The 10,043-nt window shown below is 37.2% G+C and overlaps 1 protein-coding gene across 1 annotated transcript; it reads right to left on the reverse strand.

Moving 5' to 3' along the window:
* Positions 1-806: 806 nt before the first annotated feature.
* CD74 (CD74 molecule) lies at positions 807-8,586 on the reverse strand. The gene is made up of 9 exons (XM_053461933.1): positions 8,303-8,586; positions 5,290-5,471; positions 4,873-4,970; positions 4,157-4,219; positions 3,589-3,684; positions 3,185-3,284; positions 2,259-2,453; positions 1,516-1,581; positions 807-1,029 (listed from the first exon to the last, which is right to left on the reverse strand). Exons 1-9 carry the CDS (start codon positions 8,368-8,370, stop codon positions 1,025-1,027), a joined length of 873 nt encoding a protein of 290 aa, XP_053317908.1. The 5' UTR covers positions 8,371-8,586; the 3' UTR covers positions 807-1,024.
* Between the last annotated feature and the right edge of the window lie 1,457 nt (positions 8,587-10,043).

Genomic DNA, 10,043 nt, shown 5'->3' on the forward strand with positions numbered 1-10,043 from the left:
TGGCAGGAACTCAAAAAGATTCTAGAGGATGATAATACCATCCTAGTCATAAACCCTGCTCCCGCAACATCACAAACTAAGGTTCATCCTCCAAATTACATTTTTTTTTTTTTCCTGAAAATGGGTGGAAATTGTATGGGGTTTTTTTCTTCATGTCGGTTCTTTATGTTTAAGTTTCCTACACCTATGTAACTGGCTTCCAAGATTTGCTATTTTGTTTAGTAGTTGGATGCTGTTCCAATGCCTTCCTGATTAAAAGGAAACCTATGGCAATTTACAAATCCCACGGTTTAATAACTAATTAAAAAAAATCGAACTGCATCTGTATTTGCGTAGCATTTAAAAAGTTCATTATAAAATCAAGCAACTTAACCTGCTATGTTATATGTAATTAAAAACTTGTTTGAAAATATAATACAGAAAAACCATACTTAAAGGGTTTGGGGAGATGGAGTTATGTCTGAAACTGAAGACTTGCTTGTGAATAGCACATGTAAGAGTTTGCATGTCATGTTGTGATGTGTTTTGGGGGGGTTATTTGCCATCCATTGCACAAGAAAAGGGGGTGTAATGAAGTGGGAGATACATTTCAGATATTTTGTGTGTAATTATCTGGAAACCACCTGCTAGGTGGGCTGTGCATTCTTGCTAAATCACATTTTAATTAGTCAGATGTTTTGATATTTGTTTGTTACATGAAAATCATTATATAATCAAATATTGTCATTATGTAATTGTAAAATTCAATCTTTAGGAAGTTTTTAGTGGGATTGCAGGTTTTTGAGGGAATTGGATAAACCAATGGATATAACACAGGTCACAGCTTTATTTATCAAGCTTGATGTCGTTGCAATGTGAATGCTAACTAGAAAAACCACACTTATTTTAAACCTATTCAGAAGCAAGAGGTTGCTGCAAACATCAGTTAATGAAGAGATCAGAATAAGATGATCTGGTTTAGATTGCTTGGCTGTTTCCTATAATATGCTGTAGATCACTCATCGGGTAATGGTCCTCTTAAGACTCAGTCTGCAGAGAAAGAGAGAGTCTGTTAGTAATGCAGTTCATCAGTCTAAACCCCCTTACCTAGTGGGTTGTAAAGGAACATGGCTATCTCTGCTGCTATACCAGCAGCTTATGGCAAGCACTTTAAGCCAAAATGGCAACTTATTGTTAAATATTTCAGATCACCTACGTAGTGTGGTTTAATGAATAAACCCCCCTAAAACCTCACAACTGTCACGATTCTTCTGGAACAGTTGGGATTTGGGGGCTATGTCCTGCTGTGATCTGTCCTTTATACTTCAAGTCTATGGCTCTGTCTTTGTCTCGCATAGAGCCATGAGGTGATGTCTCATGTGGGCACGCGGAACACTGAGCCAGAAAGACTGGGAGGGATCTTCTCGGTGTGAGCAGCGTCTCGGGCAGAGATGGTATTCTAAGCGAGTATGCCGTCTAGATATAAACCACAAGTTCAAAGTTTTGTGCATCATAAGTGGCAGCCTTAGGACCTACCGAATGGACTAAATGAATAGTCAGTGTCTGCAGAGCCTGTGGCAGAATCATATAGGTCAAGGATGCCTGAAAAAAAACAAAATTAGATTTACATTTTAGCATTAGACATATTGGAAAGGTTAGCTAGTCAGTGACTGCTAAAGTGTTCTCTGATTCGCTCTGTTCACTTATTCATTATAGTGAGTCACAAGAAGAATTTGGTTCTCCAAAGGTCCATGTGATGACCTACTGGTGAAGTTTCAACAGCACTCTACTTCTCTACTGTTAATGTGCCCTTGCTGATTGCTTTACAAAGCATGTGGATTTGCCTTGGATTAGCATAATCTGATACCGTGAACTAAAATGCTAAAATTATTTTGTTCTTCCTGCAGACAGGTGAGCTGTAGGACAGAGGGAGGGGTGCAGGGCATTCTGTGCTTCTGTAAGCACGTCTCCCATCTTTCCTCCTTACCTCAGTATTCAGGAAAATATTATATGCTACAGACTTTAATGGTTTAACAATAGAGCTATGCATTTTGTTTTGGAAGTGGGTTTGCAACCCTTTTGTAATACAGTGTAGTGGATGACTAGACTACGTGGAAGAGGTTGCAATCCCAAAATAAAAAAAAGAGAGGACCCTTAAGGTTATCACATTGTTATACAGGAGATTACAATTCTATATTAGTGATTTTCCATTTTCCTACTAAGAAGTAGGGTCCTAAGAAATGCTCTCTCTCGCTTACTAATGAAAGATTAACACTTACTAGAGCAATCAAGCTTGCCCCGAGTCTTTGTTTCTGGGATCTCGGTTCCATTCTTATAGACACACCAACAGTAACCAGTGCTTCTCCAACACTGCACGGGCATGAAATCACCATTTTCATCACATTCAGGCTTAAATCCACCAGGCATGTGGTGAGATCTTGCTTGAAGCTGGCACCGAGACATCACTGGGGCTTCTTAAACAAAAAAATGTAAACATGAGAAACTTAACAGTGCAGAATACAATCTATACTAATATAACTAAATGTGGACCTTACAGGCTGTCAAACACTGATGGCTTTGTCGTCACTCCTGTGATTGGAAACACTAAGCAACAGGCTTTTCTGGTCCTAAGTGGACAAGTGAGTGCTACCGGTACCAGTACCCGACTTATTTACAGGACATGTGGAATAACCTTGAGACTGTATGAATTCTGCAGACAACATTTCAAGTAAGAATAGATGCTTTCCTCTTGCAGGCTTTCTTTTGGCATTGATTGTCAATGCTGTAGAGTTATTGGCTTTTTGCCAATGGCAAATGGCTTATTCTGCCTACAATTTCTCAAATTACAACTGAAATGATTCCATTATAGGTCCAATTTCAGCAGAAGAACCACCCTGGTCACCATGAAAGGAAAATGGACATGTAGTGAGGGTACTTGGCAGTGTACTGGATAGAAGAAAAATGGAGCTTGAATCTAACAGACTTCCACCTCTTGCAAATTACAACTATCTCTGATGGCGCCTGCAGCTTTTGTCATCAAGTGAAAAATGGAATTTGCAGATGTGTGTTTTCACTACAATATCAAAATAAAACTAGATTATTCACCTTGTCCACTTTCCCACAACAGCACCCTCAGACACTTTAGTAGCTAAAGGGCACAACTGTGTATAAAGTTTAAATCATAGGTAAGTAAAGTAAACAATACCTGTAGAAAAGGCTCTATTGGTGGGAAGGTTAGCATCAGGAGTCTTTTTGTTCTGTACCAGGTAAAACAGAAACCACTGCTGCATCCACTGATCAAAGATCTGCAAGAGTTCAAACAAAAGGGACATTGGTGAGAGCAAGTAGCAACAAGCCGAGGATACTCGCGTATGTCTGCAAATGTTTGACTCTTTAGCCTGAAGGACTTCCTTTCACTTAACCGAATGATTAGAATTGCAGATTCTAGTTCATATCCCTATGCAGTCGTCTAGATAACATGGATCGGCCCTTTAATTTATTTACGACTTGCCAACCTACAGCTCAGCTTATTAAATGAAATTCATCTACTTTGTAAACTAATATTTTTTCCAGACATAATAGACCATAGAGTGGTGTGTCCATACTAACCATCCATTCGACATCAGTCAGTGTCTTCTTCAGCTCTCTCAGGTTCTCAAGGACAGTGCCGTTAAATGATGGGAAGAACCGGGTCGGTCCACCCTTCTGCAGATAATTATAGAAAGTATGAGCTTAAAAAAAAACATACTTTAAAACCCCATCAGCACTTTTCACTTTAACTTGTGTTTAGGCCTAAAGATGAGTAATATGGAATCAGCACTTAATAGAATAATAATCCTGCCGCAGTGCCATGCAAGCCTAGCAAGAAAGCTGGGCAATATGTGTCCTGCACACCCGCATGGCCCCAATTTTAGTGCAGTTCTGGCTTGCACTCTTCCCTCATGGACGAGCTTTGGGTTCAGTACCACTCATCAAACGTCCTCACATGCACAAGGCCTAGATACCCCCATACCTGCAGTGGTCTACCTTGCAGGCAAGTCTGTATTAAAGTACCCATTCTATGAAGGGAAAAACAACATAGACAGGTAGTAAACAAAAGTAATATCTGTTTATTCCCACCAGCTACGTGTCCAAATTCTCAAAGGGCACTACACCTAGAATCCTGGGTTCCACTCACCCTAAGTATATAGTGGACCGCATCTTCCACCTTATTGCTGGACTCAGCAATTCCCTTCAGTTCCTAGAGAGAAGAGAACAATTATTCAGCATCATTGTCATATAACTGATTCTTTTGTACATATCTCAGCATTCATTGGCTGAGACGACTTAAATTGATTTATATAATATAAATATAGCTTACACCTACTTTAACAGATAAATACATAAAATGTACAGTATTAACCAATGGCATAGCAATATTTGGAAACTAAAAAAACATTCCGTTACACAGTAAGGTTTGTAAAACTCAACCCATAACTGTGATAGCTAATAATCTACTAAGGTTTTACACTTTTCTTTTTTAAAGTGATTTAAAAAGGATGAATTAGATGGACCAATTTGTTCTTTTCGGCTGTCATTATGTATCTAATGGGAGTTTACTTTTCAAAAAGGACAAAATATAAATCCCTTCTTGCAGATAATAACAGAATACATTACATGCATGCCAAAATTAAAAATGCCATCTAAAAGTTGTTCTATGTGGTTCAGAGTGGAACCATCCTCTAGTTCCCTAACTTCCTGCAATACCAGCACTTACGGTAAGTGCTTACATACCTGGGAACTTCCCAGGACGGGCAACCCCAGCTCTCCCTTTTCTAGACATTACAAGAAATGCATCCCTAATCATATAGGTGCCGGTTTTTAAAAAGTGATCTGCGGATTAGACAAACTTACATTTGTGCTCTTTCGTGGGGGCTGATTCCCATCCATAACCATCAAAGGTATGTCGATAGTAGCCATTCTCATTTTCTGCTTAGGTACAGAATGAGATGCTAGAAAGAAAAAAGATGAAAACTTAGTGTCAGCCTCCTCCACTATCTACAGCATTATTTTCATGATCTTGTCACATATTACGTGTGATGTAATTGATGTCATGTTAAGATCTCAAAGAGGCTTCCAGGATCTGAGAACCAGCTTCTCAAATAGCAGAGGATCATGGGTTGAAGAACATTTATGTGACAAATAGAAATAAATGATAGTTACTAGTCATGTGAATTTTTTTATACAAATATTACATACATATTCCTTACAATTACATAATGATATAATGTATAAAAGTATGGTGGAAGTTTTGTTTTATCTACAACTTACGTGATCCAGGAAGCTTCTTGATCAAGTTCTGCAGCTTCAGGTCTACAGTAGTGGTATGAAGATCATTGATGTTGGATTGATGCTGGACAAGGAAGTAGACCGTGACAGCCTGTCCCACAAACAGCAGCCCCACAAAGACAGACAGAGCGGAAATCAGGCTTCTCTTGCTGCAGGTTATTGTGCTATAAAAAAGCGGAAAAGAGAGGAACAAATCTTATCAAAACGTTAGCACTCTATAGCACAACAGTAAGAGGGATTTTTTTTATCATCCATCACCCTCATCCATTTTAGCAAGAAACATGTGGTTAATCTTTGTAACTGCAGCATGCAAAATTGGTATCACCGTTAAATGTTCCTGCTTCATTTTTATTTCTTTGCACCTCAACTGCTCATTTATACATAACCTCCATTTTTATCTGGATACCCATCATGCTTAGTGCCACTTATGGGACTGAATTCTACATAAGAGAAAAGAAGGGAAGTTTAATGTGTTTGGGACTTATGTTTGAAACTTACGTAAAGAAAAGAAAAAAAAAATATTTGAGTATTTACCGTATATAACTAGTTGTTCTTGCAAAGTTCCTAGTTTTTGTACAGTACATTCTATTCCACTGAAGCTAGTGCTATAATTATTTTTTTATGCGCTAAGTACAGTTAAAATAGCATATCTATTGGATTTCTTATTCTTGAATTGGATTTCTTATTCTAAATTCTAAAGTAAATACCAAAAATCATTATCCAATCATACATATAAAAAGAGTCATAAATGCTGCAATATGTTAAACAGGGCAAAAAGAGCCAGATTCAGACTCCATCTGCCCAGCAACTAATGACATCATGCAGTTTTAGACATCTGATTGGTGTGTTTTAGAGGAAGGCGTATCATTTCAGCACGGTTTTTGCTTAGTATCGACACAGCCGCCCCTCACAAGCCAGATATGATGCGTGATACAGTTTTGCTTGTTCACTTACAGATAATGGGCATGTTTCCTATAGATTTTATGGACGTATCTGTTGTGAAAATATCAAAGAAAAAAAAAATATATAAAATGTGCAAAGAGTCCTCGTAAGATCGATCACCAGGAAGGGTGCTTGTGCCTTTGACTGCCTCAAATCACAAACACTAAACAAAATAGAATGCATATGCAAAAACATTTTTTTTTATTGGAATTTCTAAAAAAGATTCTTCTAGAAGCAGCAATTATGGTTACGTTTAAATATATAAACGCTATTTAGGGTCCGCCACTATTTTGTTTAGTGTCCGTCCCTAAATTACCACGACAGAAGAAAATGAAATTGCCAGACAATGGATCGTTATATTTCACTTTGGGGTTCGTTCACTACACAGTGCTCTTCAGGGTTTGAGGTCAAATGAAGAATTTTCTCACACAGCCTAAACTGTGAATGGAGGGGTCAACTTTTCATGCATTTAAATCTCTTTATAGCTGGTCCTTTATTGCGTATATTTAATGTTGCTTTAAATCCTTTCTTTGAACACAAGAGATTTAATTAAACTATGTTGATTGAGCTGCCAGTGTTTATGCTGGGGTATTTTGGAAGCGGACACCCCTAAATCTAGTTTCTATACAGTTCTTTACTTCCGATTGCTATAAAATGCCTCAGATGAGATAAAAACGTAATAAGGCTGTGCTTGCTTTAATAAAAAAAATAGGAGTAACCTTTTCAACTGGTTATTGGACTATTAGCCTCTTAACCATTTAAATTCCAAGGACCGTAACACAACACATTTCCCGAACTTTCTTAACCCCTTAAGGACAATGGGCGGTCGCTAAACCCATTGAAAACAACGCATTTTGAGCCCGTACATGTACAGGCTTTGTCATTAAGGCGTTAATATTTAAAGATATGTGTCCCATTAACTGCAGACGCATATAAATCATGAGTTCTACATCACCGCAGTAAGTGTTATGAAAATACAAAGCGTTATTCCAGTAAACTGTTAGATTTGTTTTAAAAATAATCTGGTTTTCAACCTTCTCTCATTTTCAAGATAATCAAGTCTAATGCCACGACTAGAGGCGTTGAAAAATATCTCTCCTTTATGCGTGTTATCAAAGAAGGAAGACTTTGTTGAAATGTCTTAACATATTGAGTCCCTAATAGCTGTATTTACATTTTTTACCACTTATTCCTGTTTTACCATCTTTATTTATTCAACTTTCATAATCTAGATAGTTTGGTTCTTCTAAATCCCAACCGTTCTTAATGCAGTTTATAATGCCAGAACATTGCCGTTCAAAACCACTCTGATTGGAAAGGGTTAAAGGGCGTAAAATGTATTTTAAGTGAGGGGGAATTTATCATTTTCTCTCCCTGTCTGGTTTGTGAGATAATCTTCTGCTCTGTTGAAGACAATATTTTAAGATGTAACAGGTGAATTTTATCACAATCCAATTTCTAGATTATAAAATGCATTTTTTCCCTTTGCTTTGCGCATGCAACATACTTGCAAACCATCTTTATATTTTTTGATTTGGTTGTCATGTAGCAGGGAGAGAAATGTCATCACCGAAAATGTAATACAAAACAGGATTACGAAACAACGTAGCCTTTGTTAGAAGTCACTTGAGATTCTAGGACCAACTCTACGTGGATCCCAATCATTACAAGTGTTATGTTATACTGATCTAGATAGAAAGTTAGAATGCATCACAGGTTGACAAGATGGCCCCGGTAAATGCTATTCCGCATTACATTTTTGGTAAGTATCCCTGGTTAAAGAGGCTATCTGGTAACTCAATCATAGATGGATGTGGATGAAAAAAAAGGTGCATATGTGCAGAACAGTTAAAAGGGAAATCCATCTATAAATTACAGGTAATGGAGTCTGAATGACCAACCATGGTCCTCAAGCCCAATAAATACAATGTGTTTTCAGAATGTTAAACCAATTAAATCATGAAAAAATTATAAATAAATTACTCCCCTGGCAGGTACGTTAAACATTTTTTGTAAGACTTATAAACTTTAAATAAATATTGAACATTAATACCGTGGCATCAGGCTTTCCGTGTTGATCGAACTTTGTTCCCCAACCAAATGTTGAGATTCTTCAGCCATTGTTTGGTTTTAGGATTTTCTTTTCTTTTTTTTTCTCTGCTCTTTGTACACCTGCGGTGATTGTTCCAGTCAGTCTCTTGCTCTGTTGCTTCTGCTCTGAATCTAAATCAAAAGGAACAAAGATATAAAAAGTCAGCTTGCAGCTCTGATAAAGACCAATCAAACCCCGATGGGAAGTGAAAGTGATAAAAATACAATGCAGAAATTGGAAATACCCTTCAAAAGAGGCAGAACGGCTTGGCTTGGTTTGGCTTAAGTTACAGAATCTATTTTTCCTATTGGCTACTGAATTGCATCATTTGTCACTAGGCAGACCTTTTTCTGTAGAGCACTTTTATAATAGTGTGCAATAGTTAAGGCACATTCATAAGGCATATTATGCTCAATGAGAATATATATCAGTTTTAAAATATGTTTTCATATGAAATCATAATTCTTGCAGGCCAAATTGTATTTTTTTATGTAATGTATGCAAAATGAATGAAATGTTTGTATGTCCATGGGCTGCTCTAGTCTCCTAATTTAAAAAGTTCATATATTTAACATAAGCAAAGTATCAAAATATACTGAACACAAACTAAAAACGTAGTATATATATTTACATTTGCTTGCAACCCTGTTCACAGCCCCAACAATTCACCATCAGAAAGGTGACCCATAGATTAGTTGGTCCCACCACAGTTGGCCTAACTGATTATATGGTGGTCACATTTGACTCATCAAATTTTAGGTCTCATTAAGGGCTCATTAGTGCCTGATATTTGTCCAGAGGGCTATGGATTTTTTTTACTAATGCCTTCAATCAAAAGACTATATTCTAAAGATCTTTAGAAATGGGTATGAGGAGAAGCAACCACAGGAAGATGCTAAGCTGTTGCTGTTGCCAGATTTGAATTTGTATAATTCTGAGAGGTTTTCTACTTTATATAGTTGACAGTAGAAAGTTGATCTCTTACCTCATCAGTTAATATTTTAGTAGTCCAAACAAAAGACACTGGGCTAACGTACCCAGCAGCCAACAGCATGGTATATGAAACATCATTCAAGGTTCCCCATCTTACAATGTAAAAAAACACAAGCACAATTTAACACACCCCCCCCACACACACACAATTCCAGCATTTACAGGGTGCTTAGTACAACATCTCTATTTTTAGGTCTTAACACAACTCTGTTAGATAAGTTTTGGTTACACTAGATGATAAAAGTCATATGGTGGGATAATCAACCCTACCAAATCTGCAGTCAGTAGAAGAAATTTGGAAAATTAAGATAATTCTAGCAATTGCATGTGTTGTTTAAGGCTTTTTACACCTAGGCTGAGGTATGAAGTACGAACATAAAACCTAGCTTCATGTGCGATGAGGCATACTGTGTAAGAAGGAGAATCATTCGCCACTCTGAGGGAAACATTCCAAATTAGCAATCAAGCACAGGAACTTCCAACAGACATGAATCAAACTGGTCAAGAACAAACTATGTAACCAAAGGTGGTATAACCTTGAAAATTCAACAACTAGACAAATGGGGAATTAGGTTTAATATTTGTAATACTTAAAAAAAAAAGATTATAGAGCTTTACAAATGTGATGTTCATCAGATGTTTACTTCAAGATGCATTCAGATTTCAGGGTGTGGTCTATAAACAGCCAATAAAGTTTTGCCAACAACGG

This window comes from Spea bombifrons, chromosome 4, assembly GCF_027358695.1.
Source record: "Spea bombifrons isolate aSpeBom1 chromosome 4, aSpeBom1.2.pri, whole genome shotgun sequence".
Lineage (NCBI taxonomy): Eukaryota > Metazoa > Chordata > Amphibia > Anura > Pelobatidae > Spea > Spea bombifrons.

What these genes read in the sequence shown, in the direction of transcription:
- CD74 (XM_053461933.1), bottom strand. Translation starts at nt 8,370, where the DNA reads ATGGCTGAAGAATCTCAACATTTGGTTGGGGAACAAAGTTCGATCAAC. An exon ending in CAAGAAGCTTCCTGGATCAC is followed by an intron (nt 4,971 to 5,289) that starts GTAAGTTGTAGA and finishes TTTTCTTTCTAG; the next exon opens with CATCTCATTCTGTACCTAAG. An exon ending in CAATAGAGCCTTTTCTACAG is followed by an intron (nt 2,454 to 3,184) that starts GTATTGTTTACT and finishes TTTTTGTTTAAG; the next exon opens with AAGCCCCAGTGATGTCTCGG.